At 43.2% G+C, this 14,733-nt stretch overlaps 1 protein-coding gene across 10 annotated transcripts in view; it reads left to right on the forward strand.

Annotated features, from left to right (window-relative positions):
- The window catches only part of ed (hemicentin protein echinoid), a 289,516-nt gene that overhangs the window by 252,775 nt on the left and 22,008 nt on the right, over positions 1-14,733 (forward strand). For 4 of the 10 annotated variants that reach the window (XM_087359442.1, XM_087359443.1, XM_087359441.1 and 1 more), the window contains 8 exons: positions 1,725-2,613; positions 2,709-3,001; positions 3,801-4,396; positions 4,775-5,213; positions 5,602-5,773; positions 6,077-6,270; positions 6,505-6,894; positions 9,240-12,551. In XM_087359442.1, coding sequence (XP_087215568.1) covers positions 1,725-2,613; positions 2,709-3,001; positions 3,801-4,396; positions 4,775-5,213; positions 5,602-5,773; positions 6,077-6,270; positions 6,505-6,894; positions 9,240-9,409 — 3,143 coding nt within the window. In that variant the 3' untranslated portion in view covers positions 9,410-12,551. Of the gene's footprint in view, positions 1-1,724; positions 2,614-2,708; positions 3,002-3,800; positions 4,397-4,774; positions 5,214-5,601; positions 5,774-6,076; positions 6,271-6,504; positions 6,895-9,239; positions 12,552-13,684; positions 13,700-14,553; positions 14,633-14,733 lie in introns of those variants that run through there. The other 6 variants (XM_087359437.1, XM_087359439.1, XM_087359440.1 and 3 more) reach the window with 3 other exon arrangements.

The following is a 14,733-nucleotide window of genomic DNA, read 5'->3' on the forward strand; positions in this document are numbered from 1 at the left end:
AACTCGTCCCACTGCCGTTCCTCCCGCGTGGCGCTGCTTTGTTTACAACACGTCGACCGTCTGAGTCCAGGAAAATCGGGAACCTGATTCGACATATTTCACGTCCGCCCGTCGTTCCAGTTCGCTTATGATTAAGTTAGATCTCATAAAGAATTCACTGTTTTCTCAACGGCGTTTATATACAGGTAATAAACAATTGATAAATCTTAAATAATGTATATTTCTTCTATCGTCCTGGTCGTCTGACGTAGGAGTGAAGGAGGCTACTTGTTACGCGGGGCAGTATGTTATATTTTAGTTCAAAAATCACTCACTTGCGGCAGCATCTCACGAGTCTCGTATCTATTGCGTCTACCCCTTTGCGCAGTTCTACGCAAGGTGTGTTAACGTGTAGCTTGTGTATTACGTGAGGTAGGTTGATTTAAGTGTTTTTACTAGTAAACAGTAAAATTGTTCATTAATATTAGTTACAAACGGAAGTTACAATCCTCTGCCTGATAAAATATCCATTGTAACACGGCGATGCGGAATCCTGAAGCTGAAATAAACACGTATATCAATTTCAGTCTGCGTCCTTAAAACTTCTTTACAATATAAAAGACATTGTAGGAGCCTGTCTAAATTTTGACAACAGACATTTTTGTTTTGATTGTCTTTGTCAGTGAGAAACAGTGTTAAATTATAGACGAGCTAACAGTCAGAATTTAAAAGTTGCGTTTATGTATTTAACGAACTGCTTGCTTTCCACACTGTAATTATCCCCTTCAGCTTTCGTTGGCTGCCGGGAGAGGGGAATGCCCGTTAAAAGACGGGTAATCAGTTTTATTGTTTGATCGTTATTTGTGACGAGCAGTAAACATTCACTGTATATGTTCCGTAGAAACAAGGGTAATCAAATGCAGTCAGAAAAAAAAATTAGTCGAAACAATGAAAGAGGGAAACAAATTAGAATATCTCGTATTTATGGTCTTATATAAAAGCTATTTTAAAGTATTACGAATATTTTCATATGGATCTAGCATTTATTTTACGAAAATAGTGACTCGTCTTAATAAGAAATCAGTCCGTACCGCGAAGTAAACACAACGCCTCACCTTTACAAAGATCGATTGGTTAACGCTGTTTAAGAAAATAATCGCTGTTTATAATGAGACACGCGCTACGTACATAATATTTAAACAGATAGTCCGTACCGCGAAGAAAACACAACTCTTCACCATTACAAAGATCAAATCGTTAACGCTGTTTAAGAAAATAATCGCTGTTTATAATGAGACACGCGCTACGTACATAATATTTAAACAGATAGTCCGTACCGCGAAGAAAACACAACTCTTCACCATTACAAAGATCAAATCGTTAACGCTGTTTAAGAAAATAATCGCTGTTTATAATGAGACACGTGCTGCGTGTATAATATTTAAGAATCCAGCCCGTACCGCGAAGTAAACAACACACTTCACCATTACAAAGATCAACTATTTAACGCTGTTTAAGGAAATTGTCGCGGAGTTATTTATTTCTAGATCTTTATAGATATAATTATTAATAATACTAGGCGAGAAGAATTAATCACGAGGGTCCCAGTATTTTTTGTTGTTGTACTAATCTCTGTTGCTTCATATCTGTTTATAATTGTGGGACTTTATATTTTTAAATCTTTCGTTGTGAGGTTATGTCCTGTTGGAGCGTGCCTTACGATGTGTTTTCCTCTCTGCCCCCAGACTTTCCCCGCGTGGAAGTGGGTCCCGAGAACCCGCTGCGGGTGGAACGCGATGCCACCGCGAACCTGCAGTGCACAGTCGACGCCAAACCCAAGGTCAACAAAGTTCGCTGGGTGAGGAACACCCGATTCATTGCCACCGCATTCACTCACACGATTCATCGTGTGACTCTCGACGACGCTGGCAAGTACACCTGCACGGCCGACAACGGCCTCGGACAGTCGGGAGAGGCCGAGATTACCCTCGACGTCCTCTACCCCCCGATGGTGACCATCGAAGCCGGCGCCGGTTCTGCGAATCATAAGGAAGCCGAGGACGGCGAGACGCTTGTCGTCCGATGTAACGTCTCGGCAAACCCTTCCCCGATCACGGTCGAATGGCTCAGAGACGGGCATCCAGGGTTTCGGCAGACCGGAAGCATCCTCAGGATTGAACGGGTCTCAGCAGAAACAGCTGGTTCGTACACCTGTCGCGCAATCAACATCCTGAATCCGTCGTCCCAACCGAGGAGGCGGATAGAGAAGATAGGAAATTCTTCGATTACTATTCTCGTCCGACACAAACCCGGCCGTGCCCAGATCTCTCCCGGAAAGCCGGTGGCCGCGGAAGGAACTGGGATTACGCTGACGTGTTCGGCGAACCCTCCCGGATGGCCGGCGCCCCAGTATCGGTGGTGGAGGGACGGCGAGCACTTGTCAGGGTCGGCTCCAGCGACTGTCCTGGCGACGGGACAGAAATACACGATTCCTTCGGCGCATCTCGGGAGCGAAGGCAAATACCAGTGTCAGGCCACGAACGAGATGGGACACGGCGATCCGGCGTCTGTCGCCGTGGTCGTCCATCAGCCACCGAGGTTCTTGACAAAGCTGCAGCCTCACGTCACGCGAAGGTAATCGTCTCGCTTCAAAAAAAGAATTTACGCGTAACACCTCAGAATTTCGCCTCGTTTAAAAGAGGGGGACTGACGCGAAGATCTCGTTACAGGGTAGGCGACTCGGAGTTCAGCGCCACGTGCGGAGCTCAGGGCAAGCCGAAACCGTCCATCAGATGGCTGAAGGACGGGCGAGAGATTATCAGCGACCCCAAACTGTTCGACGTTTCTACCGACGAGTCTGAAAGTCGCAATTCGGTCTTTACCGTTCAGAGTACACTTCGCTTCTTGGGGCACTCTCGACCCGAAGGCAACCAGCTCTTGCCCGCCGATCGCGGACTCTACTCCTGCGCCTTTGAGAACGAAGTCAAGAAGGCAGAGTCCAGCATGCATCTTCGGATAGAACGTGAGTTTTTGTTGTGTTTGTTGATGTTTTGTTGTTTTTGTTCCTTTTGTTTTTTGTTGTTTTTGTTCCTTTTGTTTTTTTGTTGTTTTTGTTCATTTTGTTTTTGTTGTTTTGTTTTTTCCCTTTTGTTGTTTTTGTTCCTTTTGTTTTTGTTGTTTTTGTTCCTTTTGTTTTTGTTGTTTTTGTTCCTTTTGTTTTTGTTGTTTTTGTTCCTTTTGTTTTTGTTGTTTTTGTTCCTTTTGTTTTTTTGTTGTTTTTGTTCCTTTTGTTTTTTGTTGTTTTTGTTCCTTTTGTTTTTTGTTGTTTTTGTTCATTTTGTTTTTGTTGTTTTGTTTTTTTCCTTTTGTTGTTTTTGTTCCTTTTGTTTTTTTTTGTTTTTGTTCATTTTGTTTTTGTTGTTTTTGTTCCTTTTGTTTTTGTTGTTTTTGTTCCTTTTGTTTTTGTTGTTGTTTTGTGTTATCCCATCTATTCGCCACTTTATAGGGTATTTACGTCTGTGTACCCGAGACAAACCTTTCTATTTCCGAACTAAATTTTGTTTTTAATACGTGTCACTTGTAAAATTCAGCGGCCATTTCTCACCCAAGTCTCTCCTGATTCGCTGCTAGATGGCTCTGACAGTCAAATGAGGATTGAGTAGAAATTGTGCAGTCAGTGGTCTGGTCACTCACTACGAATAAATTCACGCTTCAAAGACTAGGACGACCCAGTGTTGTTAGTCAGATACTTATTAATTATTCGACAAAATAATAATTAACAAATGTGATTCTGTATCATATTTTTTTTATTTTCTTCTCAGACGAGCCAATTATTCTCCATCAGTACAACAAAGTGGCCTGTGACTTGAGGGAGACCGCTGAGGTCGTATGCCGAGTGCAGGCGTACCCTCGACCAGAATTTCAGTGGAACTACGGCACAAACACGGCGCCACTCCTGACAAGCAGCGAAGGCCATTACGAACTGAACATGACAACCGAAAGTGGCGATATATACACGACCGTCCTCAAAATATCAAATGTCCGCGAGGAAGACTACGGCCAGTACACTTGCCGAGTGGCCAACAGTCTGGGCACCATCCGAACGGGCATCAACCTTCAACCCAAGGGATCCCCTGAACGCCCGTCGTCCATCAAGGCCACGGAAGTCGGCCACAATTACGTGACCCTCGTCTGGGAGCCGGGATTCGACGGGGGACATCAGAACACGAAGTTCTTCGTGTCTTATCGCCGCGTCCTGGCGTCTGTCGGCGACGAACTCATGGCTTCCGAGTGTTACGGAGCGGTGGGCGTCGTCCCCAGGAGGAGCAATGGCGAGGGGTGGCAAGAGTTCGACTGCCAGAGGAATAATCCGTGTAACGTGACGTCTCTCGAGCAACATCACACGTACGTCTTCAAGGTGAGTATTTTCTGGCCGTGCCGTCAAATCCCAACCAGGTTACAAGCTCTCCTGAGGAACATGCTTCGTGGTTTTGCTCAGTCTCTAAAGAAAAATATCAGGATCATTCCTTAAAATAGGCCACGACTCAGTTCAACATTTGTCATCGTAACATTTGAGACTAAGCGAGTTACAGCATTGCGGCTGTAGGATCATCTCGTCAGAGGAAGTTCACGGCGGATTGTGGATTTCCATCGGGGAAATTATTTCGCTTTGCAGTTAATAAAGTCACACAAATTAGTGTAAGAATTTAATAGGTAATTTTTCCTGTAAGAGGGAATTTTTTAGGTCTGTGACCTTTGGTACCGAGCGTTATAACGTGCGGTGTCTCTCCTGCAGGTAAAAGCGATCAACACGAAGGGCCACAGCAATTACTCCGACGAAGTCGCTGCCGTCACAAAAGTGGACCGGATCCCCGAGCCACAGCACGTGACCTTCGATCCTGTGACTCACACGTTGTCGGTGAATGTTGGTGCGACCTGCCTTCAGCTGGTAGCCCTCGTGGAGGCTTCCGTGGACGGCGGCGATGGCCCCAGCGCTTGGAGACAGGTGGAGACAATTCCTATTCCGGGAGGACCGTCCGCCACGAGGAAGGAAGCTACTATCATGTCGCTGGTATGGCACGAGGGGCAGCAGACGTCTGTGGGCCGATCCCTGGGGGATGATGGGGCGGAAGAAAGGCCCGTGATGGCGACCCATCAGGCCAACCCCCGAGTCAGAGTGAAACTGTGTCTTCGCGCGGAACATGATCACTGCAGCGACTACACGGATGCGAACAGTAAGTGCAGGCTCGTCCGCTGCTTCTTTGTCGGAGTTCCAACACCGTAATTGTCTCCTCTTCTCTTACTTCACGTTCTTTGTAAGACTTCTCCACTTTTTTTTGTGGACCGTCTCCGTAACTGTCTCTCTCTTCCCTCAGATCCTTCGTCTCGGTTGCGTCTTCTCTCCGAGCAACGTCTCTCCTAATCTGTTGTCATCTTGATTTCGATCTCGTTCTTGGCGTTTGTAATTTTTGTAACAAATTTGTGTTAACGTTAACAAACCTTTCATGGACTCGTACATAATTTTCATATTTCAGAGAACTGTAAACAGATGTTATTGAGGAAGTCTTTCGGATGTAAATACCAACTTCCGTGACGTAAAAATGAATGTCTTTCTCCTTCCAGTAGGTGCTCCTTACTTCAAGGAGGCAGCGGCCCTCAACACGCCCGTGCTGATTGCCATCATCGTGTCTTGCGTGGTGTTCGTGCTGTTTGCCGGACTCCTCTTCATGTTTTGCCGCTGCAAGCGGAACCAGCACAAGAAAGGAAGCGGCAAAGATTACGAGATGGAATCGACGTAAGTGTCCGTGTTTGTCGACGGAGGAGAAAAAATTAAGATGTCGAGAGAGAGATCACGGCCCGGGAAATGTACCTGATGACAGGGCGCAGCCCACGCTGAAATAAGTGACATTTAGAGATGTTTTGATGCGCTCGTTATGTCGAAGAACACCATTTTGGAATTTGCACTTTTTATTTGTAATGTTTATAAATCATGAAATACTACTCGATTTTGAGGGAAAGTTAATGTTACAGTTGGTATTAAAGAACAAGGAAACACTAGTAAAGCGTGGCTGATTTTAATTTTAATTTTAATCCGCAGAGTCCGTCCAAGCTTGGTCACGCAGCAACCTCCGCCGCCATACTACCCCAGTTCTGGGCTGGAGAACAAAGCTCTCGAACATTCGCTGGACCTCGCGCTGGACGAGCCGGCGAAGAGCCCGGTGTACGCTTCTCAGAACGGATATGGTTACCACGGCAACCCTCCACAGGGACATAACATAAATGGCGGAGAATGTAAGTGATTAAGAGACGGATTCTTTCCATGTTTTTGTATGTCGTCAGATTATTTGGGTTGACGCGTAATTTTTATGTCGATCAGCTCAGTTCCTTGCAGCATCCTCTGCGGTACATAATTTCTTTTCGGGAATCGTCCCGCAAGGCAGAAGGGATTTGAGGTTGTCACAAACCTTCACATTCCGCTGCTGCGTGAGAGTGTCAGTCACTTATGTGTCTCTTTTCTTTTTACAGGGGTCAATATGGGTTACATGGACAACAGCTATTCGAACTCCAATAACGGCGGCTCCGTCAATTCACAAGATTCCCTCTGGCAGATGAAACTGGCAGCAGCAGGCAGCAATTCTGGCGGCGGAAACTCCGTTCCTGGTACTGGCGGGACCCCCGACCGCCACCATCGATCTGGGGTGGGCGGAGGGCAATACGGGTACGACCCTCTGACTCACGGGGGCTACGGGGCGGTGGATGATTACGCCCCGTATCCGCACATGACGTCTGCGCCCGGAGATATGGACTACCAGCACCACGCGCCCGGCAGTAACGTCATGCAGCAGCGCCAAGACTACGGCCCCGATCCGTACGCGGCAGTCCACAAACCGAAGAAGAGGATGGATCAGCATATCGGTAAGTCGGAAGTCGGGATGGATCTGACACACGGTGGAATGTTTGGATCTGATCTTCTTGGAAATGTCATTGTACGTGGTCAGCCGACGTTCCGCAGGAAATCTTCAGTGTAGAATGTTGGTGACCGCGTACGCATCTGCATGGTATACTAACCCAAAAGGTCTCGGGTGAAACAAGTGAAAGATTTCTTATCGTGTTGTCGATTTAATATATTTAAAGTGTAAATTAGAGTTTAATGTATTTCTTTACTTGAGAATAGAAGAAAGGAAATTTTTGAAAACGATGAATATATTTTAAGGTTTTCTAGACCGAAACTTTTCTTACGCTTTCAAGCAATGTAGTCTTAGATAAAAAAAAATGTCTGTACTCTATTAATCGTGCAACCGCAAAGACGCTTCTCTGCGTACGCTGTATATTTGGGAAGACCAGTTTACGTCATACGACAATTTCTCTGTTCGTGAAACTTCCGAGACCATTTTTCTCACATTCATAGTTGGTATCTTAGCAGTTCTTTTTTTGTAAATTTCAGGGGTAGCGCTGATCACAAGCGGATTTAATCATCGACAGTATTTGCGATGAATTATTATTCTTAATTTCAATATTAGCTATAACAGTTCTCTTCTCGCTGCGGAACGTCAGTTTCTCTGTCAACTTCCCCCCCGCGTATCCAAGGACTCGCTAGATTGTAGATTTTTGTTTACCGCCCAAAACACACGCTGATAGACCATAGTGACCCAGTTTCGTAACAAGCCAGGGGTGGGAAGTAGAGAAATCATGAACGTGCATGTACGAGCTGTGATATCGCCGGTCCCTCTCAGTCAGCCGACCTCGACGACTCTCCTCCGAAGGGACCGAGAGGAGACAGTATTTTATTTGCTCAAATTTATACCAAAATCTTCTTTTCCATGGAAAACGCTTAATTTGTGTCGGTCGATCGATTCTTTGTCGACGTCCACTCTTCGTGCCGTGACGCCTCTTTGATTTCGGCCGATCCAGTCCCGTGACGGATTAAATCGAAATTTATTTGCTTATCTTATCCTCAAATTTTTGCAGTTGAAGTTCAGTGAGTAATTTTGCCTTCTGAGGTTAGTGGCGGTTGTCCGACGGTTTGCAAGCGTTGCGGTTTCCACCTTCAGGTCGAATGTTGGCGACGGTTGACATGCCTTAACCCTGAAAGGTGAAATTACTCTTCAAATGACAATTTTTCGTGAAGTCCTATGACTTATTAGCTGCGAAAACTGACGTAACGCGAGCTCAGGTGGTGGTCGGCTTTTGAATGCTTTGTTTACTAACGCTTAATACTTATTAATAGAACTTAGTCTGTATGGAGTAAGGTCCTTAATTTTTCTGTCCTCTTTAGCTGATGATTTGTTTAATTTGACGTGACATCGTCTCTGCATCCTCTTGCCTGAACTGTTTGCTCATAATCTCTGTTTCTGTTCATGTAGCAAATGACGTCTTCAAAAATGAATTCGCTCGAAGCATTTTTGAAGACGTGAGGGGTTTTTTTTTCTCGTGACGATAACACGAACTCGGTCTGTCTCTGCTCGCTACCGAAAGAAGAAGGGGGCTCTTTCCTTCCGTTAACAATTTAACTTATGAATGCGAAGTGGGCCTGCAACCAAGAATCGTTCTAACCTCGAAGACCTGTCGGACGTTTTTGTCTGTCCGGTCGAAGCTAACGTAGGCACGGAGGTAAGCACTTGAACTGTCCTGTTAGATCAGCTGCGTATTTTTCTTTTTATGATTTCAATAATATTTTTAAATATTCCATCCACGTAGATACTGCAATTTCTTTCTTTTCTTTCTTTTCTTTCTTTCTTTCTTCCTTTCTTTCTTTTACTAAAGGCACCGTATGTTAGAAAGAATCTATAAATGTTGAACTGATACGTTCACTGTTTAAAGACCTGGGTTTACGTCAGTCAGTCTAATGTCTGACTGCGAACTGAATGACCGGGGTTCGATCCCCGACAGTGGAAGAGGATTTTTCTTCTAGCCGCATCGAGACCGGCTCTCGGGGTCCACCCAGGCTCATGTCGAATTGACCACAAAGGCCAGTTATTCAAGCCTTTTCAAGGTTTTACTTGGTCGCTCCAAGCGAACGAGGGGGTAGAACCATAAGTTAGACGGCAGTCACTTCCTTCCACGTCCATTTCAGTTCATCATTTGCTGTTCGGCTTTTCCTGTTTCTACCTTTGACTGCACTTGTTAAAAATTTCTCTGGTGGTTTATGGTTTGCTTCCTGCATGGTTTTGTGGTTTTTCTGTGGTGACTCCTTGATATATAACACGTGAGTGTCTGTGTCGCTTCCGTCGCCCGATTCACATCTTGCTTTCTTTCCGCAGATTCCCCCTATCACGACGTGAGCGGCTTGCCAGACCCCTACATGGATCAGCTCGACTGTGACGACAGCAAACCCCCTCACATCTCGCTCTCATTTGACGAGAGCCTCGAGAGCGGATACTCCACACCCAACTCTCGCACCCGACGTGTCATCCGCGAGATTATTGTGTGAATCTTCTGCGGTCGTGTCCATTTCTTGGGCCACAGAAATTCCAAGCGAGACCTGTCGGATGGTTGCCATGTTGGTTAACCGTAATAATTTGAAAGTGGCAGGATTTGAGACCGGATGCTGGAAGAACAGTAATCCCAGCGCGACAATTTGACATCGTCGCCCGTCGCTCATCTTTTCAACCTCGTTCCAAATGTGGGATCGCGCTCGACGGAATCAAAGAAGTACAAGGAAAGTGAAGGAGGCAAAGAAGATGAGATTAGTTTTAAGCTATCAAGATTTCTTTTATTCTTAAGACCTACGGAGCATCGGTGTTAATGTTTTCGATGTGTCGTTTCTCGTCGTGGAACTTTTATGATGTGTGCTACTTCGCTGTAAGATGGGATCACGCATCTTCAGCTTCTTACATTACAAATAACACTGCCTGAATAAAATCATGTGACATCATTTTATCATCTCTCTCATTGTCATCTGTGACATTTTTATCGTGCGTTCATGTGAGTTGAGCGATGTACTTGCCGGAAGAGACCTGCGAAGGAGGACACGAATTACGCGGCTGAAATGTCTAGAAGGGACGAGAAACTTATTTCCAAGTGTGGAAAGTACGGAGTATGATGACTCGGAGATGAAAAGTCACTCCGAAAGGCCTGTATTTTGAAGACAGGATCCGCTGTGCGGCAAAGTAGATAAAGTGAGCGAAAGCTCTATCAGTGCTTAAAAGTTCCCTTAAAATAAAGCGCGAAGGCGGAATGTTTGGTTTTCAGGTCCCAGGATCGGACAGAAATTACCAGGATGTCGCACGCACTCGATGTCTGTCTCGTGCTTTGGTTCCGTTCAAAACCGAGAGTCGCAGAAATTTTGGTTCTCTCTGTCCACGCGCCGAACAGATTTTTGTGGCGCTGATATTGGGAAGTTTTTTTCTAAAATTTTGTCGGCGCGTCATAGTTTGGTTTAAATCTGGCAGCAATAATTGATACTTTACTAAAGACTCACATGACTGGGTGGGGAATCACCACGGTACCTTCTTCAATGTCGTTGCCTGGGGGATCCCCCAGCCACTCGGCGAACTCTGATATTACTGGCGGAATTTACATAAAAAAAAATTTTTGACTGAATGTTTATGTTTTGTGTCCACATTTCTTATGTTTCTGGTCTTCCGTACCATCACAGAAAATTTTAGAAAAGGATTTCAACTGAATATCTCGGCGTTACAAATTTTGGTGAATTATCTTTAAAAAAAAAATCTTAAATTTTTGTGGGATGTCGACTGAGGTTTAGGAACTCCGTCTCTTTATCAGCGTCTCTCTCGAACAGCGCAGCGTGAAACTGACAACGCGACTCCATCTAGTGCCAGGGTTAAGAAAGTCCGAATGCACGATATTTTTGGACAGCAAAATCTTTGTTTGTCTCCTTTCATTTAAGTTCTGGACCCCCCCTTAATGTATTTTTGAATATATTTCGTAAATTTTTTGCGAGCAGAACCTCGTAGACTGATCCGATTGGTCGACGTCGTCCTTTAAGAACAAATGAAGAGTGGCGGTAGATGGAGGAGATCGGCCAGTTTCGTGCCGTGACGAGTTTACGCGCAGGAGAAATTGCTTCGACACCCGTCGGGTCCAGTGGCCATGAAAATTTACGTCTCCGTTGATGACGAAAATTTAATCGTGATTCTCCGAGTCAGTGTATTTAATGATGGTTTATCAAGCGTAAAGGTTATGTAGTGCCAAAGGAAAAGATACTTATGAAATATTAATTAGGAAGAAATTAAAACTCCAGGTCGGGATATGAGCCGAGGACCTCAGGAGTGATGACTGATTAATCGTTGTTGACGTAGAACTGGGAAATGGTTACTGTTTGTTATTTTATATCAAGTGAAATATGAATAATTTCTTGTTTTTTGAACAGAACATTTCGTATAAATGTGCCATCACTTGAAAATGAATTCGGCCCTCAAATGTAGGGACGAAACGGCGCAAATTTCTTGCTGTTTTGAGTCGTACGTCTTTTGAAAGGGTTATGATTCGTGTTAACCGATGAAAATGCTCAAGTGCGTCGTTGGACGCGCGCCGGAGAACGGAAGTAGGGGAGGAATCCACGTAACATTTTACCGAACGCCTTGAATCTCCTGAACGCCACGTTCGGTGGCTTCAATAACGTAAATTCTGTCTTCAAGTCGACGTTTAATATCCGAGGATCATTTAGAAAACATCAAATAAAAAAAAAAAAAAAAAAGGAATAAAGATTAATTATTTTTTAGCAATCCTGACGTCAGTTTAAATATTATAATTCGCTTCTTACGTCTTGAGTTATTGCGCGACTTGAAACTGATGCCGATTTCGCGATGTTTGCGATGTCGTCATTATTTAAACTCGGCGTCATAATTATTTTGTAATTTTAAGGATTAGTCAATTTATATTTTTTTTTAATAGAATGTGCTCCGATGTCGTTGCTGTTATAACAAAAGTTTAGATTTACGTGTAATTTAATGACGCGCGAAATGTTTTGACCCAAAGACGTTTTTGTTCCGATATCTTGCAGATCCCCGAACCTAACCTCAAATTACTTCGTGTTAGTACGACAGCGCTTTTGAAATTCTATTAAATTCTCCGACAAGATTTTTTTACGAAATGTTCACTGGATTCCTCTTAAAGGCGAATGTAATTTATAGTTTTGTGTATTTGCTGGAAGTTGTGCACTTTTGATATATATATAAATAAATAAATAAATAAAATGGGATCAAAGAATATTGCCCACCGTCCAATATAATTTTCCTTCGTAGTTTGGTTTCAGATTAACATAAACTTTTATTTTGAGGGGAAAAAGGTTATTACGTGATCTCAATGTAATGAATGTACATTAAAAGAGACATCTTTTTTTTTTTTTGCTGTGTAACAAAGACGTCGTAAAATGTATATTGAATAAAGTTTTAGTGTGTAAATTAGCATTAATTGAAATATTGAAGGTCTCGATACTTAAATTTGTTGATGTATTTTCTTGTAAAGTGAACGAAAATAAACTAACTTTTTTCTGTGACTGTCTCCTACTTAAAAAAAAACTCTTATGTAAATATATTTGAAACTGAAACCATTTATTTTGTACAAAAGGAAGGAGTGACTGTCCAATAAAGATTTACGTGTAATATAAATGTATTTTATTTAAGAAGATCATACATTGTCCCTTTTTTCACGATTTTGAGGTTATGTAGCGCAGTTTTGCTTACTGATGGCGTCAAAATAATTTGCGCTAATGCCATGTTTTTGTATTTTTCTAAAAAGTGTTACAAATTCAGTTGAAAATCTTTCGTCACGCAGTTATTTAATAATTTTCGTAACAAAAACGTTCAGAAGGTAAGACTTTCATGTTCCCATAGCAGCGAGTTTGAACGTTGGCTGTCTTCAGGGATGTCGCACCACGTAGACGTTCGTTGAACATTTCGGAGGTGCTTACTGCCTCCATCATCAGGGCAGTAGTAAATATCTACCAGACCACGTGACACGACATCCCACAAGACATATTTTCCATGTTATTGTACGTGGAAGTTATTTTTCCCGCTTCGTATTTTCATGTTTATTCGCTTAGAAGTTTAACTCTTGTGTTGATTCGCCACAGGTGGAATTCATTTAGCCAGAGCGCTCGTGATAGAAATGTTCCGTAGCAGCTCTTAATTTTAATATTAAACATCAAAAATATCTTCTCTGCTTCGTCACAGATGCGTCAGTTAGGGTTTACTATTTGAATATTTTTAAATTCGTCCCCTTTTTTCAAAGATGGTCTAGCGGTCAGAACACTAGCCTTGTAAGCCTGGGGTCCCGGGTTCAATTCCCGGTGGTGCTCAAATTTATAACTTGTGTTGGGCAAGGCCGTGGTCTAGGCAACACGGAGTTTTCCTCCGTGGCATCCCAACAATTACTCCATTCACACACAGAAGAAGGCAATGGCAAACCACTTCTGGATCATCTGCCAAGAACGTATATGAACAGGTCCCAGTCCGAGAAGAGAAAAGGATGGAAGGATCCTGTTCATATGGACCTGTCGTCAGACAGAACACTACAAATAATAAAAAATAACGAGAAAATAGTTGAACGTCAGAGAACAGAAAGATCTCAGGTGTGAAGAGGCGAGGAGGCAGTGTTACATCTTACGTAATTTGCGGCCTATTAGGAGTTTGCACGTAATTAGACCGCGAGGTGATAATAACTAACAGTTCTTGCAAGTTGTTTGCATAACTTAACACCCGATTTCAAGCGACAAACAGTCCCGTCTGAGTGTCGCAGGTACCAGGAACGGCTAGAGGTAAGGCGGCTTCATTACCCTCGTCACAGCGCAAAATCTACTTATTAAATGCTTATAGTTGCTTAACTGGCCAAGAAATGGCCCGATTTCTAAATTTCTGGAATTCACTTAATATTTTTTGGCTTAGTAATCCGTGAATATAAGCCTAAATATCAATTGCTCAGGAGTTCAGCGTTTTTCTGAGTGACCTTTAAGAGAGATCTTTTATGTATACCACATTAACATTTCCCATCAGCTCGAGAAAAAAGATAACTTAAATGTCTTACGAGTAGACGCTTTATCTAAGCGTGCTACTTTCATGACTTCAATGTTAATCGAATGGTAACTATACGTACCACTTACTTCAGCAATCAGTAATTTTTAATTTTTCCCACTGAGTGATGTCTTACGTATTATTATCAATATATGGCGATTATTTTCCTAGACAGAATTAATCAGTTCGTGGTTGTCATGGAAATATGTTTTCTTTCACGTACGGACTGAATGTTTTGGAAGAGCTTAAAACACTAACTCAGCAGCGTCAGGGCTTTCGTGTGCATGCATCCAAATTTCACGTTTCACTGCATGTCTCTGATGCAACCCTCCCCAATATTAATATGAAAAGGTTCTCACATTTCTCCTATCGGTTCATCCCTCTTAAGTCAAAATATCCTCCTTTAAATGGCCTCAAGACTGTAATCCTCCCTTACGAAAGAATTGTGGATGGTTCTCATGAACGCTGTTATAAGTTGACAGACATTTATAGAAAGACGCACTGACATTCTCATACACAGACGAGTTTCTTATTGCTACATTACGCTACATTTAATTTTCATGACTCATGCGTGACGTCACTATGAAACAGCTGTTAATTACATTACCACTGTCTTGGGTCAACATCGCTTTCCACTTTGGACGACTGTTTTGTGAGGACATACAGAGAACTATGCACTGGTAAGAGCTTCGGTTTTACAGTTGAAATTCATTATCAAGGCTCAAAGTCTTGTGTGCTTATTTGCGTAATACGCAGTGCGTATTTCATATCTTTACGATTA

The sequence above is a fragment of the Zootermopsis nevadensis genome, unplaced genomic scaffold, assembly GCF_977971745.1.
Source record: "Zootermopsis nevadensis isolate Lab colony 2312 unplaced genomic scaffold, Znev_1.0 Znev_ptg000031l, whole genome shotgun sequence".
NCBI lineage: Eukaryota > Metazoa > Arthropoda > Insecta > Blattodea > Termopsidae > Zootermopsis > Zootermopsis nevadensis.